Source organism: Vombatus ursinus, unplaced genomic scaffold, assembly GCF_900497805.2.
Source record: "Vombatus ursinus unplaced genomic scaffold, bare-nosed wombat genome assembly UNPS02012319.1, whole genome shotgun sequence".
Lineage (NCBI taxonomy): Eukaryota > Metazoa > Chordata > Mammalia > Diprotodontia > Vombatidae > Vombatus > Vombatus ursinus.
Genome location: NW_020952097.1, coordinates 3,160,004 through 3,186,485, shown reverse-complemented (window position 1 = coordinate 3,186,485; position 26,482 = coordinate 3,160,004). Strand labels below are relative to the sequence as shown.

The window sequence follows — 26,482 nt, the reverse complement described above, 5'->3', positions numbered from 1 at the left end:
TCTTTAGGTACTGAAAGGATGAACTAGACAGATATTTAGGCTGAGAACCTGATTTCTTTGTATGTTTGGATTTTTCCTAACTGGGGGCTCAGAACAATTGTTATTGAACTCATAATTTTTTGCCTAAAATAAATTCTCTTAGGCTGCAAAGGAGCAATCTACATAGACCTTAGTGAGCATTATATTACCCCTGGGCTCAAAACAAATGCATATATGTGCATGCACAAGCATGTGCAGACACTTGCACGCTCCCTCAACTCCTCCCCCAACACCCCTCTTCTCCCTGATTGCTGCAAACCAAGTTTAGCCCTCCCTACTAAAAAAAAAAAACAAATAGAAAATGGTTAAGATAAACTAATGAGATCTGACAATGTGTGCAACATTCCTATTTCATCTTTCAACCCAAAGAGGCAGGTATATTTCATTATGTCTTTTCTGTTATCATTACTTAAAGTTTGGTTTCACTTACTGTTCTTTTCATTTATATAATTGTAGTCACTGTGGATATTTTTCTCCTGATTCTGCTTACTACCTTCTGCATTATTCTTTCTATGTTTTGTGAATTCCTTATACTTTCCATTTCTTACAGCATAAAAACACTCCATTACATTTATATAGGGCACTAATTTGTTTCTGGTTTTGATGTTAACATGGGCAGATGGCTCCAATGGAATGTCCAAGAGATTTCTTATCTGTTTGACCATTTTCTGTTCAACATGTTTACCAATGACTTGGTTAATGGCAAAGAGAGCAAATTAGTCAAATTCACATATTGCCTGAAGTTGGGAGCATTTTTGTTTCCTTCTGTATTCTTAGTCCTTCACTTCTCCATCAGAAGGTAAGTAGTACATTTCATCATTAGTCCTCTGGAACCATGGTTGGTCATAATGCTGATAAAAATTCAACACAGTATTCTATCTTATTTATATACCATAACTTGTTTGGTCACTCCCCAATTTATGGGTACTCCCTCAGATTCCTAGCTTTTGCCACCTCAAAAAAGAGCTACAAATGCTTTTGCACATCCTTAGAGTTTGTTTTCCCTTTATGGATCACTGCCTTGTTGTGGTGGAGGGGCATGACTAGCTTAATGAAACTATGAGCTATGCCACGCATGGTTACCCAAGACAGACAGGTCAGTGGAAAGTTCTGACAAAAGGTGATTCACTGGAGAAGGAAATGACAAACCACTCCAGTATCTTTACCAAGAAAACCCCCATGGATAGTATTAAAATGATAAAAGATATGACACTGGAAGATGAACCCCTCAGATTGGAAGGTGCCTGACACAGTACTAGGAAATAGTAGAGGATAACTACAATTAGCTCCAGAAAGAATGAAGTAGCTGGGCCAAAGCCAAAAGGAAGTTCAGCTGCAGATGTGTCTGGTGATGAAAGGGAAGTCAGAGGCTGTAAAGGTCAACATTGCACAGGAACCTGGAATATAAGATCTATGAACCAAGATAAGCTGGATGTGGTCAAACAGGAGATGAAAAGATTAAACATTGACATCTTAGGAGTCAGTGAATTTAAATGGATGGGAGTGGGTGAATTTAATTCTGGTGATCATTACATATACTACTGTGGGCAAGAATCCCTTAGAAGAAATGGAGTAGCCCTCCTAGTCATTCATTGTTTTCCTTCATTCTCAAAAAGGACCAAAATGACACCACTTTGTTGGAATTACGGTACAGTGTGTCTGACTGTGGCTGATCAGACCAATATGAGCTCAGAAAGCTCTACCATAGGTTGGGCACAAATAGTTTGCATGAACATTTGGGGTGGAGATGTCACTAGATTTGTGTATCTCACATTTCTTTTGAGCTACTGCAATTCTGTTTCACTCAAGAGCACAGCACCTTCTTTGATGTGGGCATGCCATGCTAGACAGTCCTTTGCCAGTGCCTCCCATGTCTCACAATTGGTTCCAAAGTTATTCAGAGAGACCTTGAGAGTGTCTTTATATCACTTCTTCTGACTCCCATGTAAGTGCTTGCCTTGTGTGAGTTCTCCATAAAATACTCTTTTAGGCAAATGTATATTTGGCATTCGAACAACATGGCCAGCCCATCAAAGTTGTGCTCTCTGCAGTAGAGTCTGAATGCTTGGCAGTATAGCTCAAGAAAGAACTTCAGTGTCTGGTATCTTATCATGCCAGGTGATCTTCAGAATCTCCCTAAGAGAAATCAAATGGAAGTGATTCAGTTTCCTGGCAAGGCACTGGTATACTGTCCAGGTTTCACAGGAATATAGCAGTCAGTTAAAACAAGACCTGGAGCTGACTGTGGCTCAGCTCATGAGTTTCTTATTGAAAAATTCAGACAAATTGAAGAAAGTAGGGAAAACCATCAGAACATAAAGGTATGACCTAAATAACATCCTTTATGAATATGAAGTGGAAGTGATGAATAGATTTAAGGGACTAGATCTGGTAGATAGAGTGCCTGAAGAATTATGGACAGAGGTTCCAATATTGTATAGGAGGCAGCAACAAAAAAAATCTGAAAGAAAAAGGAGAGCAAGAAAGCAAAATGATCATCTGATAAGGCTTTACAAGTAGCTGAGGAAAGAAGGAAAGGGATAGGAAAAAGAGAAAGGGAAAGATATACCCAAATGAATGCAGAATTCAAAGAATAGCAAGGAGAGATAAGAAAGTTTTCTTAGATGAACAATGCAAAGAAATAGAAGAAAACAATAGAATGGGAAAGATGAGAGATCACTTCCAGAAAATTAGAGATATCCAGGGAATGTTTCTTGCAAAAATGGGCATTATAAAAGACAAAAGTTGTAGGGACGTAACATAAGTAGAAGAGGTAGAAAGAATACACAGAAAAACCATGCAAAAAAGATCTTAACATCACCATTAACCACAATGGTGTGGTTACTGATCAAGAGTCAGATATCCCGGAGAATGAAGTCAAGTGGGCATTAGGAAGCATTGTTAACAATAAGGCTATAGTGGAGGTGACAGAATTACACCTGAGCTACTTCAAATGCTAAAAGATGATGGTGTTAAAGTGTTGACCTTGATATACCAGAAAATTTGAAAAACTCAGCATAGGATTGAAAAAGATCAATTTATGTCATGTCTGACTCTCCATGACCCCATTTGGGGTTTTCTTGGCAGAGACACTGGAGCATTTTGCCATTTCCTTCTCCAGCTCGTTTTACAGATGAAGAAACTGAGACAAACAGGGTTAAATGACTTGCCCAGGGTCACACAGCTAGTAGGTGTCTGAAGCCAGATTTGAACTTAGGAAGATGAGTGTGACTCCAAGCCTGGCATTACATCTGCTGTGCTATTTAGCTGACCACTACCCCTACCCCAAACCTAGCTGCCTTCCATGGACATTTTAGTCTTCTAAAAAATCCAGTATTCCAATTTGCTTTCAGAATGGTTGGAACATTTAATTCATAGCTCGACCAACAGTATCTTAGTGTGCCTACCAAAATGGAAGTCCTTCAACTATTAACTCTTTTTAAATTTTGCCATATTTGCTAGTTTTCTGAGTATGAAATGAAACCTCAGAGTTGTTTGGTTTTCACTTCTCTGCTATTAATGCTTTGGAGTTTTCTTTCATATAGTTGTTACTAGCTTGAAATTCTTTTGGGAATTTTTGCTCCATATACATTGGCCACAGAGCCAGCAGGCAAATGATTTGCTGAGTCTGTGCATCCTTTGAAAGGTGTCTTTAGTTATGAGCTTCTATTTTTCCCAAAAGGGGCCTGCTTGTGCATCCTCTTTGGAGTCTGTACATGCTCCATATGGACCCAAGCATTCTTTATGGGGATCTAGCCTTTATTGTAAGGGGGCTATGCTTCATTTGGAATGACAGATAAATTCTCAACAGGGCTTATGCATCCTCTCTAGAAACCTGTGCATCCCTTGTAAGGGCTTCTACATTATTTCCATGTCAGTTTATGTTCCGTTTAGCCTGTGCCTCCCCTGTAGGGATGTGCATGTCTTCAGTAATTGCTTCTGCAGACTCTACAGGTGCCTATGAAACTTCTAGGAGTACTTCCCCTAGGGACTGCCTCTGCTGGGGTTTAGGGTGAGCTATTTGTCACTGTGTTATTTCAGTGGAAGCCACAGTGACACAACCTTAGAAGCATTTGGGGCACAAACTAGCAAGCCTCTTGGAGCGAGTAAGAAGTGTGTGTGTGTGTGTGTGTGTGTCAATGAATGATCCCTGTGCTTCATTCTTACTTGGACCTGAGTACGTTCTGACTCTTTGTTCAAGGTCACAAGATTGCTGAGGCTTTCTTGACTTTAGGCTCTTCATCTCAAACCCAGGGTGTCTGGGCTAGACTAAAGGGGATGATGCTGCAGCCTAAGAGAGGGGCCCTAGAGCAAGTCCTAGGCAGCTTAGGTGGACAATGTCAGTCACAGTCATGGGGAGCTAACTGGGTCATTCTTGCTTCTTTCCCCCAAATTGAGCAAATCCTTTCTAATAAGCCACTGCTGGCCTTGATCACCTGAGGGGAGGAAAACTCTTCAGGTTTTTGAAAGGCTGCCAAGTGGAAGAGAAATTAGACTCCTGCTTGGCAATCAGAGGTGGAATTAAGCACAAGGAGAAAGAAGTTTCAGGGGGCAGATTTTGAAGGGAATAGTTTCTGACTAATCTGAGTTATGCAAAAGTGCAGTGATCTACCTTGGATGAGAGTGATGGAGTGATGGATTCACCATCACTGACATTTTCAAGTGAAGGTTAGAGGTCTATTTATTGGCATTGTTGTAGATAGGATTCCTATTTAGTCACAGATTGGTTAGTTCTCCCTTTGCACTCTCTCTCTCTCCCAGCCAGGTTCTCCTCTTTGTTTTTGTTCTCACCACCTTAGTAGCGTGGCTACTCATAAATACCCAGGTGAACTCTTTGAATAATCTCTAAAAACAGCTATTCTTGCTTCTTCTCACGTGCTCATTCCACCCTTCAGTCCACCCCACTGTCCAGCTGAATCGCCTTGTATATATAAGAAGGCTAATTACCTTTTCCCCCTAAACCCACTCTACTTTCTGACTTTGCAGCTTCTGTCCATGGCACCACCATTCATCAGAATGCTATGTGAAAAGTCTGAGTGATCTTGGTCTCTTGGCTCTGCTTTATCACTCACATCCAGTAAGTTACCGGGTCCTGTCATATCCATCTCTGCAAACTCTCTTAAACCTGCCCCTCCTTCTCTTTATTCCAAACACTGCTATCATTTTAGACCAAAATCCTCATGATCCCCTTTCTGGACAATTGCAATAGCTTCTTAATGGGTCTTCCCATTCTCACTCTCTCCCCTCTCTTATCCACTCTTCACACTGCTGTTAGAATCATCCTTCCTATTCTTAGAATCTTTCTTATTCTTACAAGATCGCCTCTCTCCTCTGTTTAAAGTGTAAAAGTAATTACTTCACTTCAATAAGGTGGCTCTTTGTACAACTAATTTGAGTCAAATTATATTTGAGAGTTCTGGGCCATCACCAGTCATCTTGACCTTTGTCTCACCACTAGACTCTGATGACCTTGGGGAGAGAGTGAGGCTGAAGAAGACTTTGTACAGCTCTGCCCCACTCATATCCAATTCATGCACAAGTCAAGATATCACTCTCATGATGTCATTGGTTCTTTCTGAGAACAAAGGACAAACAACAACAACAACAACAACAATTCATACTATTTTGTAATTTTATCACAAATTGGTCTGTTTTTTGGACTCCCACCCTGAGCTTAAGGGAAATCCTCAAATATGGTTTCTGTCTTGTTTCCTGACTTCACCAAGTGATAAATGGAAAACATACTCACATTATAGTTTAAAATACATTTACTGCAAGGAATAATATTTCAGAAGACTCAGTATTAAAACCTGAGGGCGTTGACTCAGGTTAAGTATTAGCCATCCCAAATCCCTCCAGCAGCTTCTGGCCCTCTTAAGAAATGGATTCATAACTTCAGTATTGTTTCTTTTAGTCTTATTTGATATTTTATTTTCCCAATTACATGTAAAAACAATTTTAATATTCTTTTTTCTCAAATTTTGAGTTCCGGATTCTCTCCTTCCCTCCTCTCCCCCTACCTTGTTTAGAAGGCAAGTAATTTGACATAGATTATACATGTGTAGTCATGCAAAACACATTTCCATTTAAGTCATTCTGTGAAAAAAAAACATAGAGCAACCCCCCCTCCCAAAGAAAAATAAAGAAAGTAAAGAGAAAGTATCTTTGATCTGCATTCAGACTCTACCAGTTCTTTCTCTGGAGATGGACACCACCTTTCATCATAAGTTCTACAGAACTGTCTTGGATCATTATATTGCTGAGAATAGCTAAGTTATTCATAGTAGATCATCATACAATATTGCTGTTACTGCATACAATATTCTCTTGGTTCTGCTCACTTCACTTTGTATCAATTCACGTAAGTCTTTATGTTTTTCTAAGAGTTCATCATTTCTTAAAGCACAATAGTATTCTCTCACAATCGTATACAACAACTTGTTCAGCCATGCCCCAATTGATGGACATCCCTTCAATTTCCAATTCTTTGCCACTACCAAAAGAGCTATCATAAATATTTTTGTACATATAAGTCCTTTTCCTTTTTGTTTTTTATCTTTTTGGGATACAGACCTAGTAGTGGTATTTCTTGGTCAAAAGGTCTTATAAGACCTTTGGGAATAGTTCCAAATTGCTTTCCAGAATGGTTGAATCAGTATAAAACATCACCAATAATACATTAGTGTTTTAATTTTCTCACATCCCCTTCAACATTTGTCATTTTCCTTTTCTGTCATATTAGTCAATCTGTAGGTATGGGGTGGTACCTCAGAGTTGTTTTAATTTACATTTCTCTTATCAATAGAGATTTAGAGCATTGTTTTCATATGACTATAGACAGCTTCAATTACTTTGTCTGAAAACTGCTTGTTCATATCCTTTGACCATTTATCAATTGAGGAATGGCTCTTTCTATAAATTTGATTCAGTTTTCTATATATTTGAGAAATGAAGTCTTTATCAGAGAAACTCACTGTGTATATTTTTTTGCACTAATGATTACCAACTATATATTTCCCTCCATCCCATTTTCTCTCTGTTTATCCCACTTTTACTCTTCTTTTCCCCTGTCCATTCTCAAAAGTGTTTTCTTTCTGACTTTTATCTCCTCCAAACTGCCCTCCTTTCTACCATCTCCCTTCCTCTCATCCCCTTCCCCTCCTACTTTCCTGCATGGTAAGATAGATTTCTACACCCAACCGAGTATATATATTATTCCCTCTTTGAGCCAATTCTCATGAGTGTAAGGTTCATGTGCTTCCCTCTCCACTTCCCCATTTCCTCCTCCATTGTAAAATCTCTTTCAGGACTCTTTTATGTTTGATAATTTATCCTATTCTACCTCTCCTTTGCCCCTTCTCTCAGCACATTCTTATTTCTCATCCTTTAATTTTATGTTTCTGGATAATCATACCATCACATTCAACTCACACCTCTGCTTTCTGTTGATGTATACATCTTCTAAATGCCCTAATAATGAGGAAATTTTTAGGAGTTATAAATATAATTTCCCCATGTAGGAGTACAAACAGTTTAACCTTATTAAATCCCTTATGATTTCTTTTTCCTGTTTACCTTTTTATGCTTCTCTCGAGTCTTGTATTTGAAAGTAAATTTTTCTATTCAGCTGTGGTCTTTTCATCCAAAATGCCTGAAAATCTTCTCTTTTATTAAATGTCCATTTTCCCCTCTGAAGGATTATACTCAGTTTTGCTGGGTAGGTAATTCTCGGTTGTAATCCTAACTTTTTTGCTCTCTGGAATATCATATTCCAAACCCTCTGATCCTTTGATGTAGAAGCTGCTAAATCTTGTGTTATCCTGACTGTGGCTCTACAATATTTGATTTGTTTCTTTTTGACTGCTTGCAGTATTGTCTCCTTGATCTGTGAGGTCTGGAATTTGGCTATAATGTTCCTGGAAGTTTTCATTTTGGGATCTTTATCAGGAAGTGATTGGTGGATTCTTTCCATTTCTATTTTCCCCTCTGGTTCTAGAATATCAGGGCAGTTTTCTTTGATAATTTCTTGCAAGATGTTGTCTAGACTCTTTTTTTTTGATCATGACATTCAGGTAGCACAATAATTCTTAAATTATCTCTCCTGCATCTATTTTCTAGGTCAGTTGTTTTTCCAATGAGATATTTCACATTTTCTTCTATTTTTCATTCTTTTGATTTTTTTTTGGTTGTTTCCTGGTGTTTCATAAAGTCATTTGCTTCCGTTTGTCCAATTCTAACTTTTAAGGAATCATTTTCTTTAGTGAGCTTTTGCACCTCCTTTTCCATTTGGCCAATTCTACTTTTTTAAGGGGTATTTTCTTCAGTGAATTTTTGTGCCTCTTTTTCCATTTGGTCAATTCTACTTTTGAAGGAAATCTTCTCTTCATTGGATTTGTGTGCTTCTTTTTTTGTGCTTGGCTTATTTATTTGTGCTTGGTTTTTTAAAGGTGTTATGTACTTCAGTAGTTTTTTGTGCCTCTTTTACCAACCTGTTGACTCATTTTTCATGATTTCCTTGCATCACTTCCATTTCTCTTCCCAATTTTCACTCTAACTCTCTTACTTGATTTTAAAAATCCTTTCTGAGCTTTTCCATGGCCTGAAATCAATTTATATTTCTCTTTGAGGATTTGGATGCAGGAATTTTGACTTTGTTGTCTTCCTCTGAGTGTGTGTTTTGATCTTCTTTGTCACTGTAGTAACTTCCTATGGTCAGAATTTTTTTCTGTTGTTTGCTCATTTTTCAACTTATATTTTGACTTTTAACTCTATGCTATAGTAGGGCTCTGCTTCCCAAGTGGAGGGGGCACATCTCAAGCTTCAGGTTTTTTTGTGCAGCTGTTTTCAGGGGTGATTCTGGGGACCTGTAAGTTTTTGGCTCTTCCAAGGTGGTATGATCTAGGGAGATGTGTGTTTATTACTCTCCTGAATTGTGCACTGGTTTCTGAGCAACCACAAATACTCTTTTCAGCCCTGTAACTGTAACCAGGGTCCCTTCTCCCCTGTGACTGCAAGTTTTATTGTGCTAGAGCTCCTCCTCACACTGGGATGAAGACCCAGGAGCCAGATCCAAGTAATGGCAATGCAACAGAGTCCTACCTCTGGTGCCAGCAAAGGGATCCCTCAAAATCTCCTTCTGATAGGTTGTTTGATCACCTTATTGTCTGTGGTCTGAAAGGTCTGGAAAGCACCACTGCTACCATTGGTTCAGTTGCCAAAAGGTCTGCTCCTTGTTTAGTAGGGCGTGGTTTGCACTGGCAGGGCCTATACTGGACTGTGCTTCTCTATCTTTCTGTTGCAACAGACCTTTCCTGCCAACCTTCTAAGTTGCCTTGAACTGAACAATTGTTTCACTCCATCATTTTGTGGGTTCTGCCACTCTGGAATTTGTTTAGAATCATTATTTAAAGTTATTTGGAGGGGTCTGGGGGAAAACTCGGGTGAGTCCCTGACTTTACTCCATCATCTTGGCTCTGCCTCCTCCATAACTTCACTATTGTTTAGGGAACTACCACATTCTTGAGAGGCTTTGGCAGCTGGCTACTTGCCCTGTGGACTGTGCAGTATGATTTTAACTCCTCCCTTCTCCACTCCCTGTCTTCAACACCTATAATCAGATAAGCACTTCCCTATTATTTGGGGAAATTTGCTTGTGTTCCCCAGTGGCAATCTCCAGGTTTCACCGCAGATCAAAGGACCATAAAACCCCATGCTTCAAGGCTTTGAGGATGAGTGAGGAGATAGCAGAAGGAGCTGAGAGGGGCAGGGTTTTTTTTGGGGGGAGTGGGACTTGATCCCAGCACAAGCTATATAGTACACAGCAGTGCATTCCTTGGGAAGGAATAATTTCACCAACTCCTCCTCCAGCAACTCCAGCTTTTATGGTTCTAGTTCCCATGAAATCACACTTCCACCTTGCCATCCCTGTTGTGTCTCAAGTGGAGTTCTCTGTTTAGCCAAGCACTGGGCCACCACTGCCAGCAGTTTGTAGGCTGCCCAGGAAAAAGTGTGTGTGTGTGTGTGCATGTGCATTGGGGGGATGGGGAAGAGAGAGAAAGGGGAGGAGGGAGAGAAGTGAAGGAGGTAGGAGACAGAGAAGAGAGAAAGGGAGAGATAAAAGAGAGACAAAGTGAGGAGAGAGAGGAAGAGAGGTTGAGGGGGGTCAGTGTTAGAGTTAGCTCATCTTAGCTCTTAAGAGCTGATAAATTTTCAGTGTGACCATTTATTTCACTGTGTTCTCAGAAATCAGCAAACTACAAGTTAAAGCTTGATTTTTTATCTATTGTTGATTTTCAGACTCAAGAAATGGTAGATAAACTTAAAGTATGTTTTAAATACTTAGAGAACCAATTGATAAACATTTATCAGCACATCCCTGGAACAGGGAGGGAGAGAGATAGGAGAGAGAGGCAGAAGAGAGAGGAGAGAGAGAAGGAAAGAGACACATAGGGAGAGAGAGAGAAAGAGGAAGGGAGAGAGTGGGGATAAGGAGGAGAAGGAAGGGGGAGACAGAGGGTAGTGAGACAGATTGACAGCCAGAGACAAAATCAAAGAGATAGAATGAGACAGAAGGAGAGACAGAGACAGAGACAAAGCGAGACAGAGAGACAGAGGCAGGTGTGTGTGTGTGTGTGTGAGAGAGAGAGAGAGAGAGAAGAGAGAAGAGAGAGTGAGTGTTTCAAGCAAAATATTCAGGACAGACCACAGAATGAGGCAAGTCTTTCTTCAAGAGATACTTATCACCCTGGGAGGCCAATGCATCTGATCCTAACTGTGGGGCACAAGTATCTGCTCTGAGTAATGTGTCTTCCTTTCCCCTATGATCAAAGGATCATAAAACCCCATGCTTCAGGACTGTAGGGCAGAGTGAAGAGAGAGAAGAAGGAGCTGGGAGGGGGCAGGGTTTTGGTGGGACCCTTGATCACAGTGGAAGGTATAGACTACACAGTAGTCTATACCTTGGGGCTCATACTACAAAAACCACTATTTAGAGGTTGAGCCTTGGGGCTAAATAGGATCAGCAGAGACTGCCATGAGCAGGAAGGAGTGTTCTCATTACAGAGTTCTTATCTATTTATGAATATAGAGAAGGCCATAGGTTCCAGGCACTGAGTCCTTTGAACTTTTCCTCAGCAATGCCCCCTGCAATTATCACTTCATTTCCATGCATTTCCACAACCACAACCCTAGTGCAAACTTTCATTAACTCAACTCACCATGTACTCCTGCCAGCAACAACTCTTCTTGGACATCCCATCTGACTAAACCTTCTCATTTACTACTCTGATTGTATAGTTTCCCTTGTTCAGAAACTTTTATTGGCTTCCCATTGCTTCAAGATCAAGTTCAAATTCCTTTCAGGCTCTGTCCACCATTTATCCCAAAGTTACATTTTCAATTTTATCCCATTGGGCAACCAGAGCTCCAAAGGCTTTGAGGTCACACCATATATGGAATGACTGAAGAAGCTGGAAGAATTCAGTCTTGAGGATCAACTATAAAATCCTCTTTTTGGCATTCAAAGCCCTCCACTTCATTCCCCTGCACATACTCAGTATTCCAGTAACATTGGACTTCTTGTTATTCTTTGAACAAGATACTCCATCTCCTGACTCCAGGCATTTTTGCTGACTGTCCCCCATACCTGGAATTCATTCTGTCCTCATCTCCATCTCCTGGTTTCCCTAGCTTTCTTCAGGTCTCTAAACAAAGAAGCTTTTCTTCCCCTTAATGCATGTGTCTTACCTCTAAATCTCCAGTTTATCCTGTCTACATCTTGTTTGTACGTAGTTGTTTGTATTATTAGCCTGTTAACCTGTGACCTCCTTGAGAGCAGGGATTGTTTTTTGCCTTTCTTTGAATACTTAGTGTTTAGTGCAGTGCCTGAAACATAGTAGGTCTCTAATAAATGCTTCTTGACTGACACATTTTTTTCCTCCCAGAGAGTTGACTGTTAAACATTTAGCAGCACCCCCCTGATTTAAATCTAAGTCTTCCTGACTCTAAAGTCCAGCTTGCTCTCTCTTTCTGACTCATTCTGTCTCTCTGGGTCTCTTCTAGATCTCTCTCCATATATGTACACTCACACAAAGAAGATAAGAGTAGATAACAGAAAATTAATATAACAGCATGAAACAGTCCTAGAAAAATAGTGTCAGGAATGCTAAGACTCAGAACAATATTTGTGCACACAAATGTGTAAAGGTAGTCCCACACTGGAAGTTCACTATAATGATGAAATCACAGGTCTAGTAAAAAATATTTTGTTTGTATCTTGTATTTTGCCTTCCTTATGAGGAAAGCTAAGGGCAACAAAAGGTGGTTGTTTTTTTAAAGCTATATTGGGGGAAAGAGGGGAATCAAAAACCAGATAGGGCTAGTGCTTGGGTTAAATGGAGCACTGTTAATTGAGAAGAGAAAGAAAGAATAGCTGCTTATCTCTTACTTTGCTTCAGTTTTCATGGCTAAGGAGAATGATCTTTGCATTGTGAAGGACAGAATAGAAATGGTTAACTCAGACTGGCTAGGTAAAGATATGTAAAGACATGGTGAAGGTGCAGCTAGTTGTGCCTGATGAAGTCAAGTCAGCAGACCCAGGTGAAACACATCAATCAACCAGCCAGCCAACCAACCAACCAACCAACCAACCAAACAATCAAACAGTCAACAATCATTTAAGTTCCTATATGGCACACACTGTGCTAGGCTGTCCTTGCCCTCAAGGACCTTACATTCTACTGGGGAGAAACAACATTTTTACAGATAGTTAAAATACAAGATACTTACAAAATAATTTTGTTTCTTATGAGACTTGTGATTTCATTATTACAGTGAGCTTCCAGTGGACTACATCTACCAGTGCACACTTATGGTCTTAGAATTACCTAGTACAATGTGAGGTTAAGTGATTTGCCCAGGGTCACATAGTTAGCATGTATCAGGAGCAAGACCCAAAGCTTCCTGACTTTGAGACTAGCTCTCTATTCACTTGATCATACTGACTGCTCAAAATTAATCCTTAGTCATTTTGTGGGGAGAGGTACTAACAACTGAAAGGATCAGAAGGCCTCTTGAAGGAGATAGGACTTGAGCTGAGCCTTGAAGGGAGCCTAGGAGCCTGGGAGATGAGGAAAGAGAGCATTCCAGCAGTGGGGGAAAGCTGAGCAAAGGTATGGAGACAGAAGATGGAAGATCATGTGCTGGGGTGGGGGATGGATGGGAAAGTGAGGAGCTGTATACAGGAGAGTTGTATGGGTGCAGCTTGGAAAGGCAGCTCAGAGCCAGATTGTTAAGGACTTTCAATGTCAAATTGAAAAGTTTGTATGTTATCATAGTGGCACTGGGGAGTTCCTGAAGCTTCTTGAGCAGGATGTGGTTAGACCTGAACTTTAGGATTATCAATTTGAGGGCTACATAGAGAGGATGAATTGGTGTGGGGGGAGACCAGAGGGAAGGAAACCAACTGGGAGACTACTACAATAGTCCAGAAAAGAAGTGATGAGGGTCTGAACTAGAGTGCTCATGGTATAAGTAGAGAGAAGGAAAGGGAAACAGAGGATGTTGAGGAGGTGGAATTGAAAAGATTTTGGCAGCAGATTAAAATGGGAGGTGAGAGTGGGAAGTGTCAAGGATGAATCCTAGACTGTGAACTTCTGTGACTGGAAGAATAATAATGAGAAATCCCTGCTATTTAATTTCTCTTTTTTCAAGGTGCCAGACAGTAATAAATGGAAAAAATGGCATGCCATGTTCCTTTAATCCTTGGCCTGGCTTCATATCAAATGTCTTACTTGTTAGAAGAAAATTTTTTTTTCTCCAAATTAAAAAAAAAAGTCAAATATCAACCTATACCCTCACATAACTAAAAGTACTGGTAGATGTGACTGGGCTGCTGGGTGGCACAGTGGATAGGGTGTTGGATCTGAAGTCAGGATGACCTGAGTTCAAATATGGCCTTAGACACTTACTAGCTGTGTGACTCTGGGCAAGTCACTTAACCCTGTTTACCTCAGTTTCCTCATCTGTCAAATGAGCTGGAGAAGGAAATGGTAAACCACTCCAATGTCTTTGCTCCAAAACCCCCCTGAAATGGGCTCATGGAGAGTCAGACACAACTGAAATAACTCAACATACAGTTATGACTACTCAGTTACTAATATTTGAGATTGTGGTGATTGGGAAAGGTGCCCCAGAGCTAGAGATGGGCAAATATTGTCCCAATTTAAAAAAGGAGGGGGCAGAAGAGAATAAAGTACGCACACTATAGGTGAATGAACTTGTCTTTTGATCTCTGGGACAATTCTAGAATGTATCATGAATGAGACAGTTAATGCACGTTTAGAAAAGGTAGTGATGCTCATAGAGAGCTATCAGAAAATCATCAAGAATTTGTAATGTTAGGCTAACCTTTATTTTTTTGTTTTTATAAGACCTTTATTTCTCAATCTATCTTTTCACCTCCCCTACCCAGAGAATCATTTCTTATAATAAAAAAGAAAAAATGGGAAAAAAGAAAAAAATTAGCAAAATCAATTAACACATCAGCCAAAAGTGACATTACTCAGTGTTTTCCTGCTTTTGCAAAGAAAGAAAAGAGGAACATTCTCATATCTCTTCTTTGGGTTTGTGTGGTCATTATAATTACTCAGCATTTAGTTTAGATTTTTTTAGTTGCTGTTGTTGCTGTTCTTTCTATTTGCATTGTTGTGGTAATTGTGTATATTGTTTTCCTGGTTCCGCTTAAATCAGTTTATATGTCTTCTTATGCTTCTCTATATTAATATTCATAATTTCTTATAGCACAACAATATTCTATTATGTTAATTTCTGTTTTAATCAGTTGAATTTAAAAGGCATTTACTTTTTTCCCCAATTTCTTGAGGTATGTCTTGTTTCATTTTGTTTTGTTTTGTTTTTTTTAAGCATGGTTTTTCAATCGATGACACATTTTCCTTATCAGAATACTCGTTTTAAGCATGTCTTCTTTTCTGCCAACATAGACAGGAGAATTATCTGCTGTTGTTTCAAGGTCTTGTGTTGAGCCATTCTCAATTCAGGGAAAGGAAAGCACCACCAAATGGTGCAGTGGCCCCGAAAGCCAGGGGGGTCCACACTCTTCTTTCTTTTTCTGACAGGGTTGGTGAGGTGGCAGATTAAGGGTGGGGATCATAGTAGATGTAGTTTGCCTACAAAGCATCTGATAAGATATCTTGTATTATTCTTGTGGAAAAGCTGGAGAACTGTGAGCTAGATGATGATGTAACTAGGTGAGTTTAGAACTGTTTGAATTATTTGACTCAAAGAGTCCTTGTTACTACTATTAGTGGTTCCATGTTAGCTTGGAAGGAAATCTCTAACCCAAGGCCTTAGGAATCTGGGCTTGGACCTGTGCTGATTGACAATTTTATCAATGACTTGGACAAAGGCATAGATGTCATGTCTTTCACATTCACAGATGACACAAAGCTGGGACAGATAGCTAACATACTGGGTGACACAGTCAAGATCAGAAGATCTTGATGGACTAATTCAGTGGGCTGAATCTACTAGAGGGCCATTTCCTAGAGACAAATATAAACTCCTTTACATGGGGCATCAAGCAATCAATCGGTCAATGGAGTGAGAGTCATGTTAGGCCACTGAAGCTAGGATTGAGAGTATAAGTCAAAGGCTCTGAGGGTACTGAGGGTGCAGGGTACACTGAATCACTGCTGGAGGGCCAGGCCTGTCTAGTTAGTGACCAGGATGATTTGTAAATTTCCAAGGGTAATGGGAAAATACTTTACACATGTACCCAGACAATGCCCATCAATGGAGGTACATACTGTGGCCTTGGTATGTAACCTCCGTGTGAGTCTAAATCTGCATTTGGTCTATAGTGTGTAGTGAGTAAAAAGTGTAGAATCTTGAGAATTACAGGGGACCTCAGGGACCATGTAGTCTAACCCATACCCAGGAGGTATCCTACAACATACTGAACAAGTGGCCAGTTATTCAACAAGCATTTATTAAGCACCAGCTGTGTGCCAGGAGCTGTGCTATGTGCTGGGAATACAAATAAAGGCAAAAACCAGTTCCTCTTTTCAAGGAGTTCACAGTCTGATGTCAGAGACAACAAGCAAACAAATATGTACAAACAAGATATAGACAGGATAAGTTGGAGATAATCACAGAGGGATTACACTAAGATTAAAGGGGAGTAGAAAAAGTTTCTCTTAGATTTTAGCTGGATCCTGAGGGAAGGCAGGAGCCAGAGATGAGGAGGGAGTGAATATTCAGGCAATGGGGAACAGCCAATGAAAATGCCTGGAGTTGGGAGTGTCTTGTTTGAGGAATAGCAAGGACACCAGTGTCATTGGAGTGCAGAGTAAGATGTAAGAAGACTGGAAAGGTAAGAAAGGACTAGATCATCCAAGGATTTCTCAAAGACCTCTAAGGAGGAGGAACCCATCACCATTTGAAAAAGCCTATTATACTTTTGCATAGTTCTAATCATCAGGATGGAGTAAGGAAGACTGCCCCCAAAACTTCTAAGTTGTATGACCCTGGGAAAATCACATAACCTCTCTCAGCCTCAGTTTCCTCATCTATAAAATGGGGCTAAGAGTACCTACCTCTATTGTTGTGAGGATCAAATGAGATAATGTAGGTAAAGCACATTGCCAACCCTGAAGTGCTATATAAATGCTAGCTGTTATTATTCTTGTTATTATTACCATAAAGTTTTTCTTGATATCAGTCTAATTTGCCTTTTTGGTATCTCCACCCATTGCTCCTACCTTCTGGAGCCACAGAAAACAAGTCTGATTCCTCTTACATATGATAGCTTTCAAATAGTTGAATAAAATTATCATGCCCTTCCTTGAGTCTTCTCTTCTTGCCGGTTCAGCATTCCCAATTCCCGCAGCCCTTCTTCAAACAGCAGGAGCTCAAGGCTCTTCACCATCCTGGGTGTCCTCCTCTGGACCTTCTCCAACTTATCACTGACCATTTTAAACTGGGGTGCCCAACTGAGCACAAAAATCCAGATAAAGTCTGACAAGGGCAGAGTTTAGAAGGACTATCACCTCCTTATTCTTGGAATTCCTGGCCCACTTAATGGTGACCAAAATCTCATTCGCTTTTTTGGCTGCTCTACCACTGCTGACTCCTATTGAACTTGCAGTCTAATCAAACCCCCCAGTCTTTTTCAGAAAAGCTTCTGTCCAACAGTCTCTCCCCTTCTCTTATTCGTGACATTGATTATTTTTTGTACCTAAGCATAAGACTTTACATTGATCCCTATGGAATTTTGTCTTATAGGTTTCAGCCCAATTCTCTAGCCTGTCAGAATCTCATTGGATTCTACTCTGTCATCTACTGTATTAGCTGTTATTCCAATCTTCTTGTCATCTACTAACTTATTAAGCATGCCATTCATGCCTTTATTCAGCAGCACATATGCTCTGACTCACTCACTGAGCACCCAGCAGGCTACATCTCCCACTCTGGGTTCCAGGGAAGTGAAAGGATTTTTGTCTGGTGTGGTGTGATGTGGTATGGTGTGGTGTGGTGTGTGTGTGTGTACTGCCATTGACCTAAGGCTCTACTGTTTGTATCCCCCTCCTCCCTGTTTTTAGGTGCCATTTAACACTTAACATCAATGAACTTTTATGTAGGGATATTTTCAATGAAGATACAGGAGGACCAAATATACAAACATTTCCTCCCAACACCTCAGGAGTACACTCTTTGTCCAATTCCTACATAATATTGGTCTCACCAAGTTCATGCAGCCTGGCTGACAGATGAATTCTTGTGTCAGCTCTCACTGGCCTGGTCCAAGAAGATCACTCCTGAAGGTCACTCCTTGTACCTCAGGATATAGCTCAAAATCCAGACTCTGGAATACCAGCATGCTGGAGAGTTCTCTGGACCTATTGAAACTCACACTATAGGAAGTTCTATTCCTCCATCTAAAAGGGAAAAAGGACAAGCACAGAGACCAAGGACTAAGGTGAGGGTCACATAGCCTCAGAAAGGAGAAGTTCTCAAAGATCCTCCCCTTACAACTTTGTCTCTCACCAGACACTGTGAACCAAGTCAACAAGATCCCTCAGTTGAGCAGTTGAAGAGAAAGAGGCAAAGATACTAGGTCAAAGGTGACAGTCTTCTTGAAGATGCCCCCAATTCTGTCTATACAACCAACGGACAAAAGCCCCTCCTAGTCACATGGTTAGCAATTACAGAATGTCGATGCATGCTCCATAGTCTTTCCAAGGTACTTTCTGGAACCAGGCTTCCTAGTCTCCTCCACATGGGGGATTTCCTTCAGTGGAGTACACTAATGCCCTTGTCAATGTTCCAGTTTCCTATTACACAAATAATTAATGAAAATATTAAACAGCATAAAGAGGCACAGATCCTTGGGGCCCTCCACTGAAGACCTACTGCTACATTGACATTGAACTATTAATGACTTCTGTGAGTCCAACCATCCAGCTAGCTCTGAATCCATCTAACTCTCTTATCAATTGGCCTACATCACTTTATCTTCCCCACAAGAATAGTATAATTTATCAAAAAGCCTTGCTAAAATGTAGGCAAACTATATCTGCAGCAATCCCCTAATCTACCAATTTAGTAACAGTGTTAATAAAAAGTCCATGAGATCAGCCTGGTATGCCCTGTTCTAGATGAAGCTGTGCTGGCTTTTTGTAATCACCATTTCCCTTTCTAGTGTTCCCCAATCATCTCTTCAACTCAGTCTTTCATAGTTAGACTGGGAAAGGAAAAATGTGTAGTCACCCCAGGAATTGTCTCAATATCTTTCTGAAGTTTAGCAAAGACCAGGCATGCCCAAGGGTCTGGCTTTCCTGGGATCCTATCAAGGAAGGGACCCTGGAGGGATCTCTGAGCTTGCTTAGATCTGCTTTTAGTTGGAACTCAATATGGGGTCTACCACTTTTTTTTTAAACAAGTCCTATGATTTTGTTTACATAGGGAACTCTCAGTGAGGAAATTTCTTTTGACTGATGCAGATCTAACTGCTTGAAACTGGTCTGAAACTTAGTCTTAGAGAGTTTCCTGAGGCATTGAAGAGTTAAATGACTTGCCCATGGTCATACAGTCAGTTCATGCTGGAGTCAGAGTTAAATCCAGGTCTCCTGACTCCAAGGCTATGCTATTATGTCACATCACCTTTAAAAATCCCCCACTTTACTGGGGCTTCATGAACTTGGTGGGTTCCCATGGACCTGCCAACAGGTGTCCCTGCTACTCATTTCCTAGATCCTGTTGTCCTCCAACCCACTTCCTGCCACCTCATACACCCCCTGCCCTTCCCAAGCATGAAGGTTTAGGTTCTTTACTGTGGCACAGTGAGCTCAATGGGAAAATTTTGGTCCTGGAACCGAAGTGACTGTACTCCCACGTAAGTTTCCATGTTCCCAACAGGGGTAGGGGGAAGATGGGCAGGGGTTCCCATTCCACTGGACCCCCAAAAAGTTATAGGAGTGTGGGAGGAATCTTGGACTGGACTGATGATCCCAGTCATCCTTTACCCAAGCCTGTGGTGGTTATGTGGGGCAGTTCCTGCAGCCAGCCCTGTCTCCTAGGGTATCTCAAACTCATCATTCCAGGAACCCCCAACCCTAGCCACTCCCCAGACCTTTGAATTCCAAACCTAGGTACCTAAGGACCGTGACTTTTCCTTCTCCTGGTCCTAGACACTTCGCCTTCAAATCCCAAGAAATTCCCCAAGCCTGAGAAACTGTTGGACCCAGGAAGCTCCCCCCCAACCCCAAGAACAGCCCTAATCCCTGCGACCCTCTGAACCTTGTCAATGATCATGTTTTCTCTTTCCTGTAGTTATGGGACTCATGTCCTCCATTTCTTTCCCTAAGACATATCTAAAGAGAAATGGGCCCTGACTTTGGTATCTAAAGTCCTCGGGGAGGGGAGAAGGGTCTAGGGCAGAATGGCATTTAGGGGACTTAAGGATTCAAGATCTTCACTCCTAGGATAACGGATGGATTACTTGTCCCTCCTTACTCTGCCCCCATCATTCTTTTCCTGAATAGGAGATGAGACACTGCTGAAAGAGTCAGGGGGAGGCCCATACCCAGCTGGAAGGACCCTGAACCTCAAGTGCCAAGTGTCTGGCTTTCAGTTTAACACAAGCAGACTAGGCTGGTACCTATGGGCCCCTGGGCATGCCCCACTGTGGCTGACCAGTCTTGATACCACATTTTCAGAAGCCAGAGAAGACCGCATCACCTCTAGCATGGATGATACCAGTAGCCAGATTTTTCTCCAGATTAAAGACCTTAGTCTTGGAGACTCTGGCTACTATCATTGCCTAAGAAGGGTGGGTGATGGAGGTGATGCAGACAAGATGATCTTTGGTTCTGGGACAAATGTGGCCGTGGAGCCTGGTGAGTACCTCCTCCATCTCTGTTTTAGGGAAATAGACCTTGTGAGACCAAGTCTGATCCAAGGTCACATGGTGCTGGTGCTCAGACTAGAACCAAGATCTGTCATTTCTCAGACCTTTCTCTCTACCCCAGTGTACTCTGTGAACATGCACAACTAGCACACCCACTCTGGGCGGTAATCTCTGGGGTTGGACTGTGGTAGGTGATTGAGGGACTTTGAGTTCCAATCATAATAAGGCTAATGGACTTGGGACACCCAGATGTGAAGCCCAGAGAGCTGTCAGCCCCAGTAAAAAACAGGAGTGGGGGGAAGTTGTGAGGGAGAAAAGGGGCCGTGGTCTGGGGGCAGCACAGGCATGTGAGCTGGGGATGTGAGAGCTAGCCTTGGGCTGGGGCCAGGAAGCTGAGGAGAAGGTCTACTTTTCACAGTTATTTGATCACATGAACTTCTCACACATGGGGTCCAGGTGAGAGAGGGGTGGGAAACAAGGTTGGGGTTTATTTTTCACAGTTACTTGGTTTCATGTATTTGCTCCCCACACAAGGGTCTAGGCCAGGGCTGACAGCGGGGCCAGGAAGTGGGTGAGGTTTGCTTTTTACTGTTATTTGGTCACATATGTGCCTTTCCACAGTTGGGGCTGGGTTGCAGGCTGGCAGAGCGCTCTGTGGGGGCCAGCTGAGTGACAGGAAGTCACGGTTTGATTGCAGAATCTCGGGCCCCTCTGTCACCCAGTGTGTTCCTGGTGAGGAATCAGGATGCTGTGGCCTGCCTGGTCAGTGACTTCTACCCCAAGGAACTCCATGGGTCCCTGGCATCCCTTGGGGACTTAGTCTCAGCCCAGGCCCTCACTATGGCTCCCACAGCCCATGGCACCTACAGTGCCATCCAGATTGGCAGGGTTGGTGAAAATGACTCAGTAACCTGCTCAGTGCAGCACCTTGGGAAAGAGACCCTTGTGTCCTACCAGCCAGGTATGAGCAGCCCCTGCCTGGGCATGAGGGGTGGCACCAAGAAGGGGCATCTTGTGCTTTGGAAGTGCTTTCCAGATCACTGAGGCACAGAAACAGAGGCAGGAGCAGGAACTAGGAGACAATGCTATAGAGAGAAGAGGGGATTCCTTACTGGGGAAGAGGGGCCTGGACTGGGGCTGGGGGTTTTTGTGTAGAAAGGACTATTCCAGACCAGTGTTTCCTGACTGGGAGTGGGGGAGAAGAATCCATAAATAGAGGATGGGTTTCCTAAGATAGATGAGGGGGGAGCCTGGCTGATGAAGGGTGTTCTGACCCACAGAGGGAAATCCTGGGCTGGGGAGGAAAGTCCTGAGCTCACTGAATCCCAAGGCTGTGGCTGATTATATCTTTCTGCCTTCAGACACTGGGATCACTCCTCAGCTGGAACCATCTTGCCATGACCAGGAACTCACAGGTGAGTTAAAGGTGAAAGATAAAAGGGCAGAGATAATGAGATTAAGCTTAAGCAACATGATCAGAATGGAGACAATTCTACCAGTCCCATAGTCTCTATGTCTCCCCTTCTGATAATGTGATACCACAGGGTTCCTCATGGCCACAATCAATACAGAGCATTTGTAGGTATGTGAAAACCTAAACAGCCTTGGTATGTGACAGTTCAAGGCTCAGAGCAAATGCAGAAGGGCTTGGTGTGACTAATGGCTCATGGATTAGAGAGAATGATGGCCTAGATCTTCAGACTATGTGAAGATCTAAAGTTCCAAGAACATGTGAGTCCAGGGCTCAGGGTGAGGAGGAGCTCATTTCTATTCTCCGTGGCCTCCTCAAATGCTCTCATCCCTGGGTGGTTACAACCTTCTCCCTTCTCTGCTTCTGGTTTTGGGATGCTGACCTGAATTAACTTCATTAATTACAGATTTATGCTATAGCATCTCAGCGGGGCCCTCGCTCTGAATTTATATGTATTCAACTCTTCTTTCATCAACATAGTGGATAGAGAACAGACCTTCAAGTTAGGCAAAGCTGGGTTTAAATTGCACCCCTAATATATACTGGCTGTGTACCCTTGGGCACATTATTGCTCTAGGCTGTTCTCTAAGACGATAATTTGCAGAGAAAGTACATACCTGAAAAACAAAACAAAACAAAACAACAACAAAAAGTACAAACCTGCATTGGGGGAGGGAGTTACACACAGGATTTCCTCTCTGTCCCCTTTGCTATCTTTATTCCCTATATTAATAGTTCCAAACTTTCTCTTCTCCTCTACCTCCTCATCAACCCACATCTCCCACAACTTTGGAAGACATCTTGGCATTTTATTTCCCTAAGGAGCCTAAGGCTCCTTACATGAACGATCTCCTTCTAGCTCCTCTGTCATGCTCATGCCTTTTCAGCTTCATCATTTACTTCTACTCTCTGACCAAAGAATAATATTTGCTAACCTGTATTCAGCACTTTAAGGTCTACAAATCACTTTACATACACCATCTTATTTCAGCCTCATAAGTGCCATGGTGAGAGAGATACTGGAGTTATTGCCTTCTCCCCCCTCTTATAAATGAGGATACTGAATTTCAGAGAGATTTAGAGATTTGTCCATCATTACTAACAGTAAGAAGGATAGCCAGTGGCTCAGTGGATGGAGCACCGGGCCTGGAATCAGGAACACCTTAGTTCAAATCCAGCCTCAGATGCTTCCTAACCATGTGACCCTGGGCAAGTCACTGAACCTCTGATTGCCTGACAAAATGAGTCCACTAGAGAGGTAAATGGCAAACCACCCCAGTATCCTTCCCAAGAAAACCCCAAATGGGGTCACAAAGGGTTGGTCAGGACTAAACAACAACAACAACACAGTTGGTAAATGTCAGAGGCTGGATTCTAAGCTGCAGTTGACTCTTCATTTCAGGAAAGTCATTTCGGTGATTGTTGAGAATAAGCTTGAGTAGTGAGAAGCCTGGGGCAGGGAGACCCAAATAGAAGGCTTCATAATAGTCTTCTTTGACTCTAAGCCTAGCACTCTTTCTAATTCATCACACTGACCATGAGGAATCCCTAGTGCAGCCTCTGCCATTGAGCCCATCTTCCCCTGCCTCTTCCAGGGCCTTGCTACATCTCCAATGTCTCCTTTACTCTTAACTCCTTCCCTCTAATGTTGAACTTGGGTCTTCCCAAATCCCTTTACCTTAATTACCCACCCACTTCTGTGGCAACACTCCTCTCCCCTTCACTGCTAAAATCCTAGGAGTTGTCATCACTAACTCTCCTTTCACTTTCTCCCCAAGCCCTTCCCTTCTGTCTTCCACACTCCTCCCTCTGCTCAGTGAGCTCTCTCAGTGCCTTCCTAACCACCAAATCCAGAGGCCTCTTTCGGTCTCCATTCTCCTTTAACTTCGATGCAGCTTTTTATGCAGATTATCACCCATGACTGAACACCTTCTCCTCCACTGTCCTTCAGAGACCCTGTATTATCTTTATTTTTCACTCCCCTTTCTAACTGCTACTTTTCTATCTTCCTCTCTTGATCTCTTTAGTGTAGATAATCCTCAAGGGCCAGTCCTGGACTTTCTTCTGTTCTCTTTCCTTTGTCAAACTTATTCACTCTCCTGGCTTCACTACCAAGTCTCTCCTGATGACTCACAATCTATATCTCCAAGCCTTTAGCTCTCTCATGAGTCTCCAAACCACACCTCCAAATGCCTTCAGAACATGTCTACCTGCATAGCCCACTGGCCCCTCAAATTTAACATGTCTGAAATGGAGATTATTTTTTTTTCCTCCTATGTTTGACAACATTTCCTCTTGTTCTGCTGCTATTCAGTTCACTCCTCTCCTATGCTGTATCTTTGGGGTGATTGTTGATTCTTCAGCTTTCTTCAGTTTTATATTGTCTGCACCTCTTTATTCTTATTGTCATCTTGCTAGTAAAGGCCCTAATTATCATTTTCCTGGATTGTTGAGATATTCCCCTGGTATATTTTCCCACCTCTGCTCTCTCTTCCACATCACAATACAATCACCAGATTAATCTTCCATATATATGGAAGATTTTACACACACACACACACACACACACACACACACACACACATAACCATTTCATTCCTCTGTTCAGAAATTGCTAGTGGCTTCCTTTGGTCTCTCACATAATGTCCAAACTCTGTTGTTTGGCATTCAAGGCCTTCCACCATCTAATGCCACCCTGATCTTATTTTACTCTCTTCCATGTAGTCTAAGCTCTCATCAGTGTGACCTCCTCATGGCCCACTGAACATACCATCTCCCTATTCACTTACTTGCATTTCCTCAGGTTTTTCCATACACGTTCAATAACCTCTCAATGTCGTTCTCTTGGTTTAGTGAATTCTTGCCCATCCTTTCAATTCAAATTCAAATTCTACCTTGTCCATTAATCCTTCCTGGGAACCCCTGTTTCATAGTGAGTTTCCCCCTCAGACTTCAGATAGCAGATTGTTTCGCACCTCTCTAATGTACTTGTATAATATTGTATATTATAGGTAACTGTGTTTGTGGCTTTTTGTGGCTGTTGTTGCTCTTTGTTCTCAAAGAGGACCTTGACATCTCCCTGATGACATGACTAGCAATTAACTTTGCTTTGAGTGAGGGAGGGCTGTGCAAGGTCACCAGCCTCACTTTCTCCTCCAGAGCCATCTGGGTGCAGTGGCCAGATATTTACCAGGATGACTGGACATGGCCCAGGATGCAATGGGAGACCCTGGCCCTTTTAAGCTGAGGTCTTTTCAGGTTCTCACTTTGAGTAAGGTAACAACCATTCAATGAATAAGCCTCTTTAAGAAGTGAATCAAGAGATGGCCCCTTTAATAATAATAAAAAAAAAAATCAAACTGGGAGAGGAAGACCCTCAGGGCTTCTGGTCAAAAGAGAAACAGTTTGTGCCTTATGCCCCTACTAGACTGCTAGCTTTGTCAATGTGGGTACTATGTATCATTAAAACATTGTATCTCCTTCAACACATAACAGTATTGGTGTACATTTTAATAAATTTAATTCAACAAAGAGATGAGTGAAATAATGAAGAAATGAAGCAAGCCAGAACCTGTGGTGTCTTCCTAGGGGCTGAGAAGAAGAATAAGCTAAATTTTAGAGTATGTGATAGTCTCAAGATCAATGTAATAACCCAGGAACTGGAATGTGTGATCACCTGGGGCAAAGGGTGCAGTAACTCATGCTCAGTGTTTGTGATAGCCCAGGACAAAATGTTGGAATAACCAAGGGGCCAAAGTATTCAGGCTCAGTGTGTGTGATAAATTTTGCTCAGAGTATGTGATGTCTTAGGGTTCAGTGCTTGGGATGAGTCATTGTTTAGGGTATGATTTCCCTTGGGCTCAGATTCTGAGATTTCTCTGGGTTCGGTGTGTTTGATAGATCAAAACTAAGGGCCCATATAATCAAACAACACTTAAAGCATGCCATGGTATGCCATGTTGGGGCAAAGTGTATGTGAATACCCAGCATATGTATTCTCTAGAGGCAGCTGACAACGTGGGCTTATTTTCCTCAGACAGTAAGGCCCCATCATTGATTCCTAATTAAGCTCAAAGATACCTTTCTCCCCTGACCCTGATCTTTCTCTCTTATAGCAGGAGAACCAGGACCTGAGCAGGGGAACCAGGTGCTCCTCAGACTGCTGGGCTTGAGAATGTTATTGATGAAGACTGCGGCTATCAACATCCTGTTCACCACCATGATCTTGATCTTTTGATCTTCCCATCCCATGAAATTATCCCATTAATCCTTGTCTGTTATCTGCTTCCTCATATTTCCATCCTCTTTTTTCTCAGTCTTCTCTCTGTCCCTTCATCTCTCCCACCCTAACCTTACAATCTCACACCTATTCCCCTAGGCATTTCATAGTCTTCTCTCTGCCTTCATCCCCTCTGTTCCCTTAGATTTTTCTTTATTTTTCAAGTCTCCTCTCTTGCCTATTATTCTTTCTGTCTCTATGATTTCCCTTCTGTGGGTGGAAATGGGGAATGAACAGAAGAGAACAAGTTGCCTCCAGATGAGTTTGA

The 26,482-nt window shown here is 41.9% G+C and overlaps 1 gene segment (V, D, J or C); it reads left to right on the top strand.

Annotated features, from left to right (window-relative positions):
- Positions 1–389: 389 nt before the first annotated feature.
- On the top strand, positions 390–26,482 carry LOC114039834 (the record flags this gene model as incomplete). The annotated part of the segment is given in 5 exon segments: positions 390–414; positions 20,100–20,453; positions 21,162–21,425; positions 21,826–21,879; positions 26,051–26,482. Coding segments are annotated over 5 exon segments (819 nt in total), but the record flags the coding sequence as incomplete, so codon positions are not given.